At 37.5% G+C, this 18,373-nt stretch overlaps 1 protein-coding gene across 2 annotated transcripts; it reads left to right on the plus strand.

Moving 5' to 3' along the window:
- Positions 1-2,095: 2,095 nt before the first annotated feature.
- On the plus strand, positions 2,096-17,607 carry LOC123698775 (poly(U)-binding-splicing factor half pint). 2 transcript variants are annotated; one of them, XM_045645562.1, is made up of 9 exons: positions 2,096-2,437; positions 4,818-4,890; positions 5,741-5,794; positions 6,811-7,030; positions 7,861-8,064; positions 10,529-10,669; positions 11,345-11,493; positions 14,024-14,758; positions 17,468-17,607. In XM_045645562.1, the coding sequence occupies exons 1-9, from the start codon at positions 2,429-2,431 to the stop codon at positions 17,575-17,577; spliced, it is 1,695 nt and encodes a 564-aa protein (XP_045501518.1). In that variant the 5' UTR covers positions 2,096-2,428; the 3' UTR covers positions 17,578-17,607. The 2 variants fall into 2 exon arrangements, with proteins under 2 accessions (XP_045501518.1, XP_045501519.1); XM_045645563.1 differs by lacking the exon at positions 2,096-2,437 and adding an exon at positions 4,976-5,057 and having other exon boundaries at positions 4,840-4,890.
- Positions 17,608-18,373: the final 766 nt, after the last annotated feature.

Consider the following 18,373-nt stretch of genomic DNA (forward strand, 5'->3'; position numbering starts at 1 on the left):
AAATTAATAAATTCGATTGACAAATGTTTCAAATCCGTATCGATTAAAACACTTTAATCGATGTTTTTAAGCAGGTTACCTCTTTTCGAAGATAAAATTGATAGACGTCAAATGTTGCCTATTAAATTGGCTCGACTATAAGAATAATTCTGATGCCATCATTCGTCAAATCGTCTGTCCAAAGAGTATAATAATATATAATTATATATGCGTCTCTTGTGTCTGTCGTCAACAATGAACAATCGTCAATCGCGTCGATTGTCATCTCGTAAACGTCATTTTGACTTTGACGACAGATCGTTGAGATTTTACCTTGGATTTTACCCCATTTTATTAATTTACACATAGATTTTACATAAACCATTTTATTAAAAAAAATCTCAATATATAATTTGAACGCATACGCATGTTGAAATCTTAATTTGGATCTTAAGACTTTAGAGTCTTTAGTCTTTTAGAAGTCTTTTAGATTAAATGGCGCAAAAACCGGTCCAACTAAAAGCGTTTTTCATTCCAACTTGTCTCTTTCTAACTAGGTGACCATGGCTTAACAAATTATGGGACAAATCGTTTGAACAGCGAGCGGGTAATTAATGTCTATTAGATATTATATTGATGATACGCTAGTCGCTACCTAATTTATGTAAAAGTAACTAAAACATAGTGTACCTATGTATATGGTACCGTAAAAGTGTAAAACCCCATAAACCGGCCACATACATCAGTTTTCCTGATTCGGAAACCGTATCATGAAAAATTCCGTACGACTACCATGCACATGCGTTGCATGCATGCATGCATTAGTCTTGGAGAAGCTTCAGTGGAGTGCACACGTTTGGAAGAAGCATGAATTTCGACGACGATTTCCTCCTTGCAATTGCATTTTTACTTTCTCAGAAAAAGAAAAAGCATCGTCGTTACTGGATACGTATCCACTTAACACTAGATTAACGGAGGGCCAACATTATGTAAATAGAGCTAAATTACGAGCTTATCCAGAAAGGTTTTTGGTCTTTTTCCGTCAGGAATTCCGGATGCATGGGCTTGCATTCGGAAAGAACGGACGGAGAAAAAACCGTTAGGAAAGTTATCGAATGTGTGTGACATGCAATTATAGTCGAGCCAATATTTTAATAGGCAACATTTGACGTCTATCAATTTTATCTTCGAAGAGAGGTAACCTGCTTAAAAACATCGATTAAAGTGAATTAATCGATACGGATTTGAAACATTTGTCAATCGAATTTACTAATTTATGATGATTTTTATTCACAAGTAATCAATGCATTCGATTCTAGATCTAGATTTCGATTTTTAGAGTTACATCTCTGGTATTTAAAAAGAAAAAAGGTTTAATGACACAAAATTGTAGCGACGTCAGTTCTTCAAGTCAGAAATTGTTCATTATGTTTAGAATGGTTTATCAGTAAAATGAAATCTTAAAATTACTTCTATCGGTCATTATTATTATAAATATGTAATCATAATTGAAAAAAGTTAAGCAAATGTGCAGATCTAACAAAACGAAATATCATGTTATTCTATGTCGTCTTTACAAAACAATTTTTGAATTTAGTTGAACTGTCAAAATATGTTGCCTATTAAAATGGCTCTACTATACTTTTGTTATGAATGTACTGCGTTCGGAGGCCCGGTTTTGGAAAACGGATCAGGAAATCGTATCAGAAAAGTCAAGTCAAACAAAATTCATGGTTACCCTAACTACCATTTCCAGTTTCTACACGTCGATGATTGGTTGATTATTGAGTTGTCGAACGTTAGACAAGGACTTAGGATCATTTACCGTTGGGAAACATCTCGCTCGGACCGTTTTTGCTTAGCTTCCGCTTTTATGGAAAAAGTAACACTAGGTTTATAGTAATAGATCTCATTTTATCAAAACAAATATTTTCGGTGTACTGTCTAGTTAATAGAATAACCTCCTCGGGAAAAAAGAAAAACTTACACTATGGAACTCGGAAACACGCAATGTCATTTTGTCATTGTCAGTAATTCGACTGAAGGACTTGTATCCATGGTTATGAATAAATTATTAAAAAAAAAATTGTCAATAATTGTCAGTGTCAACTGTCATCTTTCACGGCGTTTGAGCATTTCTGAGAGCGTTTCTTAAATTCCATAAATTCTACGAAAGCCACATACAAAAAACGATTTGGGATTTGCCTGTGGGATTTGCCTCTTACAATAGTTGACAGTTTTGAAAAACGATTCTTAAATTTCCAACGAAAGCATTGAACATTTCTAGAATCATAGCTGTTGTCACCACCAATATATTATATTTAAATTATAATATAAAGAACAAGTGTTGTTAAGCAATGCGTGATGCAATGAAATAAATAATTCTGGATTTATTTGTAGGCATCAATTATTCTACTGTGTTATGATTTAGTTGTAAACTGTATAAAATATGGAATTGGTAAGTGATCATAAATGTTTAAGTACCTTGCGCTTTGTTGTTTTAATTAATCTAAAATGAGAAATTACTTCTTGGAAATTACCCACATTTGCTTGACAAAAAAATACCATAAACTTCATTTTAACCTCCAAAGGTTAACTTTACCTAGTCAAAAATATTGAAATAAGTAGTCTAAATGTAAAATATGTAATCACACTAGGATAAAGGTTAGTATAACCTCCTTGATATACCTTACTGTTAGCTAAGCTAAGGTAAAAGGAGCCTCCAACCTCTATATAACTATAAGAAGTTTTTAACCAACTTCAAAAAAAAGGTTTGACACTGTTGATAATCAAAAACTATAATGTAAACTGCTATGTATTGAGTCATTTGGAAAGAATCAATTAATGAAAATTTACCAAGCAATGTTGACTGCCTGCTTGGTATAGTGATTGATGCATTTGAGTAGAAACTAGGGGTCTTGGGTTTATTTCCGTTGGGGATGAAGAATTAAATATATCTGTCTGGCCGATATGGCATCAATAATAATTAATCTCTCAGAATTACACAGCAAAAATGTTAAATTAAAATCATTGAAACTTTTACAAGTGTAGAGAGTATTTTTTAAGTATAATTTTAAAAAGCAGATAAAGTTATAGTTTAAGTATATATTTTCTTCTCAATGAAAACAAGTAATAATTTTGATAAATAATAAATAATATATATGGGGCATTTCACGCGAAGCGGACACAGATTTCAGGGTCAGGTTTCAGATTTAGGTTATATTTTAGTATGTTACACCTGTATGTATCCTCGGTGTGTATACGAAATTTTTTTGTATTTAGAAGCTTAGTTTTCAAAATACAGGTCTTTGAAGATGTCAGTAAGCGCGAGGTATGAGGGACTTTGAATGTAATTATCAGTTCAAGAAAAGTAATTTTTAAATAAATTGATGACTGAATAATATACCCCATTAAATAAACTTTTTATCCTCATATTTCGAATTTCGAATTTATTTTTAAATTCCTTATAAAAATAAAAAAATATTTTTCTTTGTCATTTTTTACAAACTTTGCGTATTTTTAATTTAATTTAAGATTGTTAAATAAAAGGCTTATATTATGTTTAAACTTCATGCAAAGTTCAAGAGTGGTCATCGCAAAAGTTTAGAATCTACATGTATTATAATGGCAAAGCGCGGCAATATCCCCATACTAGCGCCTAGCGCGACGCACTGCAATATTCATACAAACGGGGACAAAAAATAAATTCGTGAAATTTGAATTGAATAAGGTGTCAACAGATAGGTCTTTAAAAATTGATTGGAGGTTTATAAATAAGTTTTATGCTAAAATAAATAATTGTAAAAAGAGATAAGTGATATTCACATACACTGGAGATATACAGTGGTGAACATATAATTAGAAACACCTAATACTATGAATTATTATAGTCCTTTTCACGTAGGATGATTCCTGTGACACTTCGTCGTGTTCCGAATTACGTATTTTATGTTTAAAACGCCAAAATAATTTTAGTGCATAGTATTTTTATTTTATGGCGGCATTATTACCAAAAATATAAAAATGAAACATCTTAAGCTTATAAATCAAAAACAGTAATGTTTAGTTTAATATAATGAAAAATAAAATAAAATAACACAAAATTATAATACCTACGCAATTCGTGTACATGAAATGGATCGTTGAAAAATCATAGAGTTGGAAAACATATAATCGGCGCCCATCTTGTGATCGTTTGTCAATCGAGTCAATCGTCTGTACGAGTGCGTCAGCTTTGTATACCAGTTGCATTTTTATATTGATATTTTACGTGGTATTCTGTTATTGTTACTAATTGTTATTTTTGAATTTTTTTTTTGCTGTTGTTTGCTAAGTTTCCTTAGTTAATTGTTGGCGAAATGCCGAAAAAACTAATTTTAGTACTTTATTCAAATCGATTTCATTTCCATATAAAATATTATCGATTATCGGAAACAATTGATACGATTTCAGTAAAGACATCTCTACACGTGTCAAAAATCGATGTGTCACAGAAATCATCTTAGGTGGAAAGGACTATAGTCATCAAATTGATTTGACATTTGTGTAACAACATAATATTAAGAGAGCATTATTTCATATGTAATAGAACACTCGTTTATCTTTTTTCATAAGAAATAAAATTATATGTTCACTACTGTATATAAGTTGAGTTAGTTCATTCATAACAATCATTGCTTCACCATCAAGAGACATTCCATCTCAGTCTGCTAGTGACCATGCATGCTTTTAGCAAAAAATAATTTATTAAGATATTTCGAGAAAATTAATTGTAAAAAATACAATGTTTTTAGAATTTAAATGTAAAGTAACGGTTGCTAATGAGTAACGCGATGCAGTTGCAGGGCATGGAGGCGAGCGCGGCGGGCGCGGGCGGCGCGGCGGGCGCGGGCGAGCCGGCGCTCGGAGACGGTGAGTGTGCCCCAGGCCACGTGCGACCCGCTTGCCGCACTTTGCTCTCGCCCTCTAACGGCCCGGCCTGTGCTCGCTGTTGCAGGCGCGGCGGCGGCGGCGGACCCACGCCCTGTTGCAAACCACCTCGTTATCCCCTTACAGATGAGACGACGTTAAAATGAATAGTGAGCCATTATGCCGTTGACTATGACAGATAAGCACTTTGTTCTTATAATCATGTTACAGTTGAATTTTCATTCAAGTATACTAAGTCGATGATTCTTTTAAGATTTCACGGTTGTGAACGTGAACGAAGAATAGATTCGATCACGGAACCCCATAAAAATATTGGATCGCAAACGTGCGATGCGAGGGCCCGTCGGCGACAGGGCGTTGGCGGCGCGCGACCGACCACAGTGATCCGTTCTGCTTTCTGTTCCAGGCTAGATATAAGTTAGGTGGGCGCGGCGCGGGGCGGCGCGGCGCTCGCTGCACGCAGTGTGCTTACGGTAGTCGGTCTTGTACCGCGCGACGCCCGTCTGCTGGCGGCGGCGCACTCGCGCCCTACATTATGGAAACTGCTTCATTATATTTCATAAACATACCTAACGAAACAGGTCATGCAGACCGCCCCATCTTAATTGTTCGCTTCCGATATTGAAACTGAGAATGAAACACAATAAATATGACGATCACATGGATCGTAGTTCATAAAATTAAAGAATATAAATCTTATTTACCGTTATAAATAATATTTATATGTTTTAATTTTGTGGTGGTGCGCCCGGAGCGCCCGTATGCGATCGAGCCCCCAATTTTCGGATAGGATTTTCTTTACTTTGATTAATCTTTCACTCTAAATTTTCAGGTTTTCTCACTGCGCCGGTGTACGATCTGAACCAAGTTGGAGACGTATACACAGGTAAGACAAGGGTATGGAAATAAGGAAATAAAACTATTTTAACGAATTTTTATCCCGATAAATGTTTATTGTATAAACATTATAAGTACCTATACCAATATCACCCCGCAACCTCGTACTCAGGAAAAAGTTCAAAACTTTGGTGACGTACAGGGTATGACGTTAAAATATGAATGGATAATACGGTAACTGTAGATAGAGGACGTTCTGACACGAACGTTCAGAAAAATACATTTTGTGTTTAGTAAGAATTAGAGATATTTTACATGAAGCGTAGAGTGAACAGGTACCTTCCACCTTAGACCACATATCAGCTTAAAATCAGGCTAGATTGTGGTCATGTGCTTCCTTATTCTCAATAAAAAAAAGTGCCAGTTGGACTTGAACAAACCTATTATTTTTTATGTTGTAATTAAAAAATCTTTTTTTTTCGCAATTATACCTATATCTGTGTTATAAGACATTGCTTAGTACCAAATTTCAAGACACTTTGTTCACAGGAATTGGTACCCTGTAGGTATTGATTCCCTTGCGAATGTCTGCGAATGAAAATAATATTTTAAATCAAATAAATTACACATATTAGTTGTAGATCTTTTTATTACCTACAATTTTGTCATCTTTTTTCCAGTAGACTTTTAGTTTTGTCGGAAATCGAGATAAAACATTTTTTTACACTCAAAAGTTCCCCCCTCCCACTCCCCGATCTCGAATCGACTGTAATTTATTTCCTTTCATTTTTATCACATTCTTCTCCTTTTCTTATGTTTCTTCCTACTGTGATTTTTTTTTTGTGTGAAAAATCATTGACCCTGGCCTATTGACCACGTGATAAACGCGATAAGAATTATTACACGACGACTTGTGTGAACGCCGCTTTCACGACTGATAGCAACGCGACCGCGACGACCGTTTAGGAGTCTCGTGGATGCGCTCCTTTGATATGCAGAAGTGAGTGAGCCGTATCGCACGTTAAGTGGGAAGTTTTTGTGTTTGTAACGACGCGGTGGTCGCAGGGCCGGGCGCCAAGTGGTCCACGCTGCCGGCGATCCTGGGCGGCTCGCTGCCGCGCCTCGGCTCGGAGCAGGCGGACGCGGTGGCGCGCGCCAAGAAGTACGCCATGGAACAGAGCATCAAGATGGTGCTCATGAAGCAGACGCTGGCGCACCAGCAGCAGCAGATGGCCTCGCAGCGCACGCAGGTGCAGCGCCAGCAGGCGCTCGCGCTCATGTGCAGGCGAGTGGCCCCTCCCCCACCCGACTATCTAATCGACCCGCAAAGCTGGGCTAATCTTTTGAAAAAAGTTACTTAACCAGAGAAAAATCCAATAGACCTAAAATCATTTTAATCCTTCCGGTCATTCGCCGACTCGAGCAGACGTGACTATTTTTTTCTTTAATATATGACGAGCTATGCCGGACGGTTTCACCCGCAGGAGAAATCAATTATTTCTGTAAATCATGTGTTATTCCTACCGCCTCCCTGGTACAGTGGTTGACGCGTGAGCGTAGCACAGAGAGGTCCTGGGTTCGATTCCCGGTGGAGACGAAGAAAAAAAATGTCTGGTAAGACACAGAAGACTGATCACCTACTAGTCCCTAAAAAGAAAAATCGATCAGTGAAACAGATGTATAATGCATCTGCCCCTTACCCCACTAAGGGGACACGGGACTTCACATGTGTTATTCTGATGATAACCTATTATACATATTATACTGACGATATTAATGGAAGGTTTCATTCGAATCCGTTCAGTACTTTTGAGCCGATACAAACATACAAATGTTTCCTCTTTATGATATTATTTTAGATGGATATCGAATTATTTTATATTACTAAATTACCTATAGTTTATTTTATAAATACCGAGGCTCCTCGCGTCCGCTTCGACGCGAGCGCATTTTAGTATCGTCATTGAATACGTGATGAGAGCGATATCTGGAGATTCCCCGTTAAGGGTCGAGTCGATGAGTCCAACAGCTGAAAAGATCTGAGCGTCGTGCGGCGTCGCGCGGAGTCGCGCGGCCCCGTGCGGCGCCGGTCGGGCTGACTCGTGCCGTCCGCAGGGTGTACGTGGGCTCCATCTCGTTCGAGCTGAAGGAGGACACGATCCGGCAAGCGTTCCTGCCGTTCGGGCCCATCAAGTCCATCAACATGTCGTGGGACCCGGTGACGCAGAAGCACAAGGGCTTCGCCTTCGTCGAGTACGAGATCCCCGAGGCGGCGCAGCTCAGTCTCGAGCAGATGAACGGCGTCATGCTCGGCGGCCGGTGAGTCCCCTCTTTCCTTCTATCTTTGCTTTATGAGTATGCTCGGAAAACGAGTTGCGATATAAAGTTATGTTTCTTATTAAAAATAATGTTAGCTAAAGAAAGGAATAATTTAATATAAAAGATTTACTTAGACTTTTTTTAGAAGATTAATTCGAAACAAACAAAAACCAAATATATTAATGCATGTATTATGTGCATAATATTTTATAATATATGTTTACCTTCCTTCTTTTTCCTTCACCTTTTCGATTGACCTTATCGATAGATGCGATAAAAGGACAGGGTGCAACCGGATTTTTGATTTGTACCACACAAGTGGCAAGCTAATTTTTGAAAATATTTGAATGTCAATTCCTTAAAAATAGACGTATTGTTCATACACTTAATTTTAATTTGAGGAAAAATAAAACTGAAACTATTATTTAATATATACATAAATGACTTCTCTAAAGCCACTAGAAATAGCATAGTTATGTTTGCTGATGATGGTACTGCAATTTTCACTTCGGAAGACATAATAAACCTTAAAGACAATGTGACAGACTCCCTTGACAAAATGATTACTTACATGGCTTAAAATGAATAACCTGACATTAAACTTAGAAAAAACAAAACTAATGACATTTACTAGACATAAATTAAGTAACCCCCTGAACATAATGTACAAAAATAAATTATTAACGCAAATAGATGATACAAAATTTTTAGGTATATATACAATCTGAATTGGAAGGCTCACATTGAACATATTTGCTCGAAACTAAGCAAACTATCTTATGCCCTTTATATGCTGAGAAAAGTAGCAAACGAGGCAACTCTAACTGCGTATCATACCTATGTGAATTCCATATTACGCTATGGTATAATATTCTGGGGTAATAGTACAGATATAGAAACCGCATTTAAATCACAAAAACGGTGTATAAGAGCTATATCTGGTATAAAGCAAACAGACAGCTGTGTTCCATATTTCAAAATGTTTTTTCTATTAACTCTACCATGTTTATATATATACACACCGGCACAATTAGCGTAACAAAAAAAAAAAGTGAGACTATGAGATAATAACGCATATATTTGACGAAAATGTAATTAGATACAAAATAACAAGTTGATTAACATCTTTTAACAACGACTTTGAAACCACCGTTTTAACAAACAGCCACCAGTGGCTGTTTGTTAAAATTTTCATTCAATTTAAATTCATTTAATGTGACTTGTAATTATTACAAGTCAAATTAAATGGATCTCCCATTGAATATGTTAAAGACTATATTTACCTCGGACATCTTATCTCATTTAAGCTATGCAACGAAAAAGAAATTGAAAGAAGAGTCAAGCAAACATGGAATAAAAATTTATAATATAAAGAGATTTTCAAACGACAACTACCAATTCCACTAAAAGCTAAAGCCATATGGATATATGTCTAACACCTTGCCTGACGTATGCATGCCAAACATGGCCCCTTTCAAAAAAAGCATTTGAATAGAATTAGCATCTGTCAACGAGGCATGGAACGAAACTCTAAGAATATTAAAGATAAAGATAAAATACGAAATAGTTATATAAGAAAAGAACGAAAGCTCAAATGCAGTAAAGTATGTCTGTAAATTGAAGTGGAAATGGGCATTGGGCAGGTCACCTGCGCAGATTGAGAGATGACAGATGGTCACATTCGGTAATAAATTGAATGAAAAAAAGAAAGAAAGAAATAAATTTAAATTGGACACCTTTATATAAAAAGCGTAAAAGAGGAAGACCAATCACACGATGGAGTGATGATATAGAACAGGGATGAGTGGAAGAAATTGGAGGAGGCTTGTACCGCAAAAAGCGGTCCTTATTATATTTAATTACATACTATCTTTCTAATTTACTAACACTTAATTTAATATTTAAAAATATAATTGTTACAGAGAAATATGAATAATGTTAATACTAACCACACTAACAACAAATAAAATTTGTAATTAGATATAAGTAAAGGGATGAATAACGGCTTTATTTATTTTATTTAGTTATCTTATTTTATCAAAACAAATATTTTTTGGTGAACCGTCTAGTTAATAGTGTAACGTCTTTGATGTTAGACTTCTCGTATCTAAGAACAGAAAAAGAGGTTTGAAGGGTAGGCAGTAGGGGCAGGCGCGCCACTCATATTTTAAAACACTCAGATTATGAGCATTCTTATACATTCTCTGTTTCTTATCAGTCACTTTTACTTAGCACAACACAGATTTTTCTGAATCGCAATTACGTCACAATGACAAACGGACACAGTCTCATACTAAGCGAGCGATCGCGCTTTATAAGACTTCCATAATTATTAAATCGAGGTAAATATCGTCAGAAAAGCGCGACACGAGATCCAATACAAATCAGTCACTATTTCCTTCATAATCTCTTTGATCTGTTCCGGGCTCGCGGAGCTCGCTCGCAACGGTCGGTCGGCTTGCAGGAACATCAAGGTGGTGGGGCGGCCGTCCAACATGCCGCAGGCGCAGGCCGTCATCGACGAGATCCAGGAGGAGGCCAAGCAGTACAACCGCATCTACGTGGCCTCCGTGCACCCCGAGCTCACCGAAGACGACATTAAGAAGTGAGCCCCGCATATCGAACGCCCACATACATAATATAATAATAATATACATACAAAGAGCTCTAAAATATAAGTTTCACGATTATTTTTTTTCCTTTTTAACCGACTTCAAACAAAGGAGGAGGTTCTCAATTCAGCCGGTATATTTTTTTTATCTATGTACACTGATTGCGCCGAGGTTTCTGAACCGATTTGAGTGATTCTTATTTTGATTCATGCGGAATAGTTTCGAATTAGTCCCATAAAAAATTGATTGGATATTTGATGATGGAATCGGAACGTGGCCATAGGAACTCAGTAATTAATTGACTCAACTTTATCGAGTTTGGGCTCGTTTGATTCGTGTTGAAAAATACACTAATAAAAATAACTACGTTATAATAATAGGTTTGAATTCGGTGCCGAGCACTAAGCGCTTAGTATTAAGCCTGTGCACCGACTTCAAACCTATTTAGTAAATAGCACATCTAAATAATATGTAGTAATTCATAATATGAAATCTTTTTCATTCTTTACTTTTCCGTTTTTGAAGTCGGTTGTTTTTAACGTAGTCATTTTTACGCTGATGAAATCGCGATGACTATGTTCCGTCTCTGAAGACACACACGTGCCACATAAATCTATCACCGTCATCGCGTCATTTGTGCAAGAGAGAAGGTAACGCCCGTGTTGCAGCGTGTTCGAGGCGTTCGGGCCGATCACGTACTGCAAGCTGGCGCACGGCACGTCGGCGCACAAGCACAAGGGCTACGGCTTCATCGAGTACGCCACGCTGCCCGCCGCGCTCGAGGCCATCGCCTCCATGAACCTGTTCGACCTCGGAGGTGAGGCCCGATGCGCTGTCGTTGCTCGTGTCGATTAATTACACTGGTCTGCAAAAAACATTTTTTTCGCGCTCCTTATTTTTGCACAATATTATTATAGAAGTGATACTTCTGAACAGAAATTAAGTTTAAAAAAATTTGTATCACATCTAGATTTTTTGTGGTTTAATTTGAAAGAAACCCATTTTTTTTTCTAAGAATACATCGTTATTTTAATAATTAGGTTTAAATATTACAAATAAAGTCAAGAAAACTATTACAAACTATAAGAAAATATAATTACACATTATTTACATTGTTTCAATTAAAAGTTTTCTTTTCTTTTAATATTTTATGAGGAGTTTCGCGACGAATCGATCAAATAAAATTAGCAAGCTTTGTTGCCAACTTATTATCTATATTTTCAGTTAGCTTTTCCGTATCTCCTCTCAAACTTCTGGTGAAATCTTTCATAGTGGTCACCAGATACTCTTTTTACAGCTTTAGTCCGCTTAATTTCATAATTTAAGTAAGTTTATTATTAAGTAATATTAGCTCCCGCATTCGCTGTCCTATAAAGACTTGCGCTTACAATGTTGGGTCGTTGAAAAATCCATAACACGTGATTCAATTTTGCTTTATGGTTGAAATTATACACAAATTTTCATTAAGGTATCAGTACAATATTAAAATTTTACCCAAATATTAGGTTAAAATCATCAACCATCACCTTAAAACTTTACTTTGAACTGAGCGCCGCGGAGTCATGATGAGAACTACGGAAGCCGATAAATTCCCTACAAATTAGTGTAAAAATAATGTCTTCAGTAGATATCGTTCTTGCTTTTTATAAATTCGATTCGTTTTTGTGATTAAAAATATGATATAGACCGAATAAAATAGCATTATTGCAAGAGAGACTACCAAACAATACAGAATTTTGAGGTATTTAACCTTTTAACCGCCTACGTCGGATTAATCCGACAAATATTTTCGGGCCCATTTCGCCAGAGTCGTATATTTACGACCAAAATATGAGTGCTCGTTTAATCAGCTTTTTTAGTTAATTACGCTGCATTCTATCAAAAATATGTTTATATTAGGCAAATAGTTAACTAAGTAATCATTTACAGTTTAATACACTTTAGTCTCTTAATTAGAAGTCCTAAAAATAATGTCCAAAGTTAGATGAATTACTAACATTATTTTTAGAAAATTGTATTGATGTGCAACGCCCATGACGACAAAATCCGACATGAGTGACGGGACATATGCCAAGATTTTTCGATACAAAAATAAATATCAAAATATTTCTCGTTATACTGACTAATTAACTTTAAAACAAATACAGCAATTGTTAATAAAACATTTGTTTACAAATATTTGTGAGTATTTCATTTAATTCCTTTAAAATTAAGTATATGAAATGTCAGCGATTCAATTGATGGTTCCCATCCCTAGCCTACATGTTCCGAAACTTACTTTGTTAGTACGCCCTGCGCTACTGTCGGATAAAGACGACCGATTCTTACGTCATAAACGAGTGCCGACTTCTGGAATTTTCCATCAGTGTTGTGCTTGTGCATGAAGTTTTACGTTCGTATGTCGATAAATGTACATGATAGAAATGTATCATGACGACTACTGAAGAGTTAATACGAATTCTAGAAGGCGATGAAAATAATAAATCGTTCAAATTTTTAAACACTTGGTTTTACTGACTTGCGAAAAATGTCGAATAATTTCGTAAGGTACCTAAGTAGTATTCAAGTAGGTAGGTACCTATATCTCCACCAAGCTAAGTTTACACCTCGCTGGAATGCGGCATGTACCCGTATAATATAATGTTAAAAACAACAAATGCAAAGTAAAATCTAACAAACATTTGTTTACTTTTAGTCATAGCAAATCATTTTTTACAGCCCGTACCTACCTAAGTCTCAGTGTGACGTAAACGACGCGAGGTGCAAACTTAGCTTGGTGAGATGTAGTTGTTAGTTAACCACACTCGCAAATGCAAATGTCGTTATTAAAACGAAATATCGACATCACAATGTTAAGTATCGCACATCCCTCTTTCTTTTAGGTATTTAATTTTCGATTCACTGTGCCGGGCGCTAGGGACACGCCAACTGTTCTGAAGTCGGGCGGTTAAAAGGTTAAAAATGAGAATTAAAAAAAAAATTTAGACGTGATACAAAAAAATGAAAGCAGATCTAGATTCAGCATGTTAAGATGTCCATGTTTATTATCATATTTTTATTCAAAGGAGGATTTCTTTGCAGACCAGTGTTATTATTGTTTTTGAAGTGAAACTTCTTTAAGCGCCTCTAGAGTAAAATTTCAAGGTCGCGTCGCGGCAAAACCGTCACGTCACGGAGTGAGGCTAGGATTTCGGTATCTTTGAATCTTTATTTATTTATCTCATTAAGGATGCTCCACTTCATACATTAAATTCGTATCTTGCGATAGAAGTTTCACTTCTGACACTTTTTTGTTATTTTACGTCGACCGCTCGTCGCCGCCGTTCTCACTGGCCCGTCGCTCTCAGGGCAGTACCTGCGCGTGGGGCGCGCCATCACGCCGCCCAACGCGCTGCTGGGGCCGCCCGCCACGTGCGCCATGCCCACCGCGGCCGCCGTCGCCGCCGCCGCCGCCACCGCCAAGATCCAGGCCATGGACGCCGTCGCCAGCAACGCCGTGGCGCTCGGGCTCACCAAGCTCAACGCGCTCGGCGTGCCGCCCGCGGCCGCGCTGCCCACGCTGGCCGCCGCGCTGCCCGTGGCGCTGCCCGCGCTGCCCGTGCTGCCCTCGCTGCCCGCGCCCGCCCTCCCGCCGCCCGGCGTGGTGATCCCGGCGCCGGCGGCCGCGCCCGCGCCCGGCCCGCCCGCGCCCGGCCCGCCCGCGCCCGGCCCGCCCGCGCCCGGCCCGCCCGCGCCTGGCCCGCCCGCGGACGCCGACGGCGGGCAGGCGGCGCTGCAGCGCAAGCTGCTGGACAGCTCGCCGGACACGCTGCAGCAGCAGGAGTCGCTGTCCATCTCGGGGCAGTCGGCGCGGCACCTGGTGATGCAGCGCCTGATGCGGCGGCGCGCGTCGCGCACGCTGCTGCTGCGCAACATGGTGTCGCCGCGCGAGGTGGACGACGCGCTGCACCACGAGATCCGCGACGAGTGCGGCAAGTGGGGCCGCGTGCGCCGCGTCGTCATCTACAACGAGCGGCAGAGCGAGGCCGACGACCCGGCGCGCGCGCACGTCAAGATCTTCGTCGAGTTCGCCGAGCCCGACGGTAAGGGAAACTTGGGAATCACCCGACATCATAATTTAAATTAACTCTAACTGGGAATCGAATCCGTTGATTTTGAAAAAAAAAAAAGAAAAACACCTATAATATTATTAAATCCATAATCGATAGTGTGGATACACTAGTATATACAGGTGGCCCGTTTACTGATTTATAACGACTTGTACGGCAATAAATGGTTCTTTAATCAAAAATTGGCCGTTCCAAATGATTGAAATTAAATTATGGTAAATTTCGTTATTTTTCGATTGTACATGATGTTGTTTTTGAAGATGTTACAATCGAAGGACAACTATGATTTTTTGTGTAAAGAATAACCATAATATGTTAAAGTAGTTTTTAGCAGTACCAGCAAAATCTTGGTAGTACATTTTTTTTTCACAGGATTTTTTCCAAAAATCAATATTTTGCAGTTTAATTATTTACACAAAATGAGCCTATAGCGCGATAGATAGGTTATTGCGCTATACCTATACCAAATTTCATTCAATTCGGTTCAGTAGTTTTCATATCAGAGTGGTTTTGCGTCAAATATATTGAAACTCCGGATTATTAAAAAAAAAAATCATAATTTCTAAACCATAAGTTTTCGCTGAACTAAAGTATGTTTTAAATGATTACTCATAATGCTCTCAAGCTGAAAAAAATTTTTGGACCACTGTAAACGGGCCACCCTGTATATCGAAAATCGAAAAAAATCTAGAATCTAATTATATACAGAAAATGTTATAATTAAAACTTAATCGCTATCTGTCCATCGTACTAAACGTTATGTATATATTCACGGTGTCGGTACATTAAGGATACCAGCAGGCCGAGACAAATGGCAGACGAATAAAATAACGCTAAGGAATAGAAACTGCTATCGCTGATTATTGACATAAGCTTCAATAAATCTATCTATAAACTTTTTTTATTTTTTACTTTCCCAAATTTTGTACTTTTGTTGATTTATCTAGCCTGCAAATTAAAAAGTCCTTTTTATGATTTTATAATATTATGCCCTCTGTTTCAATTATTTAAAAATCTATTTCTACCATCTTTTTGTTTTTCATATATTGTGAGTTAACTATTTGTCTAACAGACTTTGTTCTAATGAAAGAAAATTAAATGTACTACAACTTTATTTTACGATCTTCTCATAGAACGAGCGATTTTGCCAATATTTTGCTTCAAACGGGAGAAAACTAAAAATTTCAAATTTTCGGGAAAATCTGACAATATTTGAAGGGCCACAGCCTAGTTATTATAAGGTTAAGAGAGCTGCGGTTAAGCTTAAATATTTGCAAATTTAATTAGCTTCATTTATGTAGTGAATGTTACTTGTGGGAAACGCACAGTTTATGACTTTTAGAGCAAAAAGTGAAAAAAGTCCAAAATTTTCGCAGTTTACCACGTGGTGAACAGCGAGCACAACTTTTTCGAAGTTGTAAATTGGGATTTACATCACCCTTACTGATCCAAACAACATACCAAAAATGCAGCACTACAGCATGCTTTGCGAATTTAATGTTAACTTCCACCAAAACGACAGGAAATTTTAATATGTATTTTATTTTCATTGTGTTTTGCAAAATTTTGTTAAATTTCGACTGGATTAAAATTTTGTTCGTTGTCGTCGTCGTCGTCGGTAGGGTGACTTAATCCTTAGCGAAACATCATACGCTCATTTCAATTAGCTTCGATAGCGGATTCTATTCCTTTGCGTTTTGACGTTCGTCTCGGCCCTCAGTAATCCGAAAGAGATCTCTTAGCTAGTCCCGAGCGTGTATATTGTATTATTATACAGGGTGTAATCGTTAAGTGTGCACCGGCGATTTTTTCGTAAGTATTACAGATAACAAAAAACTTTAAACTGATATCGAAAGTACTTAACCTAATGAGTAAAATGACCGTAATAAATTTTTAAAAATAAATCGACAAATATCAAAAAAATTATCTTTAAATCCTTCCATACATTAAGTATGAAATATGAATATCCCATATACATTTAATATGAAGATTTTAGCTTTCTTTTTCTTTTTTTGGTTTTCTGCTTTAATTACTTCGCAAATTTGAAGTGGCATTTTCCACGCTTTTTTCGGACATTTTCACGCATTTTCCGGATCTTTTCACGCATTTTCCGGATATTTCCAGATATTTTCCGAGGCATTTCCAAGGCATTTTCCAGGCATTTTCCGGACATTTCCCTGATATTTCCCGGGGATTTTCCAGGCATTTTCTGGACATTTCCCTGACATTTTCCGGGGATTTTCCAGGCATATTCCACGCTTTTCCCGGACATTTTTACGTAAAATATCTTGAAAATCCCTGGGACATGACCGGAAAATGCGTGAAAATGTCCGGAAAAAGCGTGGAAAATGCCACTTCAAATTTGCGAAGTAATTAAAGCAGAAAACCAAAAAAAGAAAAAGAAAGCTAAAATCTTCATATTAAATGTTTATGGGATATTCATATTTCATACTTAATGTATGGGAGGGTTTAGAGATAATTTTTTTGATATTTCTCGATTTATTAAAAAAAAATATTACGGCCATTTTACTCATTAGGTTAAGTACTTTCGATATCAGTTTAAAGTTTTTTGTTATCTGTAATACTTACGGAAAAATCGCCGGTGCACACTTAACGATTACACCCATAGAGCGTGCTGCTCCTTTTTCTGTAATATAATTTGACCCGGGTGGCCGTCGGCAGAGGCGAGCGCGGCGGCCGCGGCGCTGGAGGGGCGCTACTTCGGCGGCCGCACCGTGCGCGCCGCGCTCTACGACCAGGACCTGTTCGACCACGGCGACCTGTCCGCCTGACGCAAGGTGTAATATACGAATACGTTTATACATCTGCCTTTTATTGACCACTTGCCCCGTCCTACCGATGTCCCTTATGAGTTCGAGCAAATAAACGAACTCTTCAGGTTCATGATATAAGAAGAGATATACATAAACCACCGTCAAAATTAAAAAAACAATGAAGACAAATCGAAATTGGTGTTTTATGGGCCCTCTTCACAATGGGCGGCGTCCGCCCAACGAATGATCGTCGATATTGCCGCCATTACGACAATAATTATGAAAAGACATCTATAATGACGGCCGATCATAGATATTTAAAGTGGATTCATTTTAATAGGCAACATTTGACATAGCTATCAGTTTTATCTTCATAGAGAAGTGACCTGCTTAAAAACATCGATTAAAGAGAATTAATAGATATCGACTTGAAAAATATATAGGTAACTAACGGTCCGCCCCGGCTTCGCCCTAGGTACATGTTAAAAGAATAATACATAAATTCATTTTAATTATGATCACAACGCATTTATTAATATGTAGTGATATATTTATTTTCAAATAATCATCATTGCATTAGATTGAAGATATCAGCTTTCAATTTTTAGAGTAACATCTCTAGTATTTAAAAAGAAATAAAAATAATAGTTTAAAAAAAAAAAACTAAAAAACACGCTTTTTGCAAATTGAAAAATGAAATAATTTTATCAAATTAGTGTATTGTCATCGGTCCTCAATAAATCTACAAAGTTTGAACGAAATCTGGTCGTTTAAAGTGGGTCAGAATCGCGCCCAAAGAAGTCGGTTACAAACA

This window comes from Colias croceus, chromosome 16 (genome assembly GCF_905220415.1).
Source record: "Colias croceus chromosome 16, ilColCroc2.1".
NCBI lineage: Eukaryota > Metazoa > Arthropoda > Insecta > Lepidoptera > Pieridae > Colias > Colias croceus.

Coding starts and splice junctions, on each gene's coding strand:
- LOC123698775 (XM_045645562.1), top strand. Junction 5,795..6,810: donor AGTTGGAGACGTATACACAG/GTAAGACAAGGG, acceptor CGGTGGTCGCAG/GGCCGGGCGCCAAGTGGTCC. Junction 7,031..7,860: donor GCGCTCGCGCTCATGTGCAG/GCGAGTGGCCCC, acceptor TGCCGTCCGCAG/GGTGTACGTGGGCTCCATCT.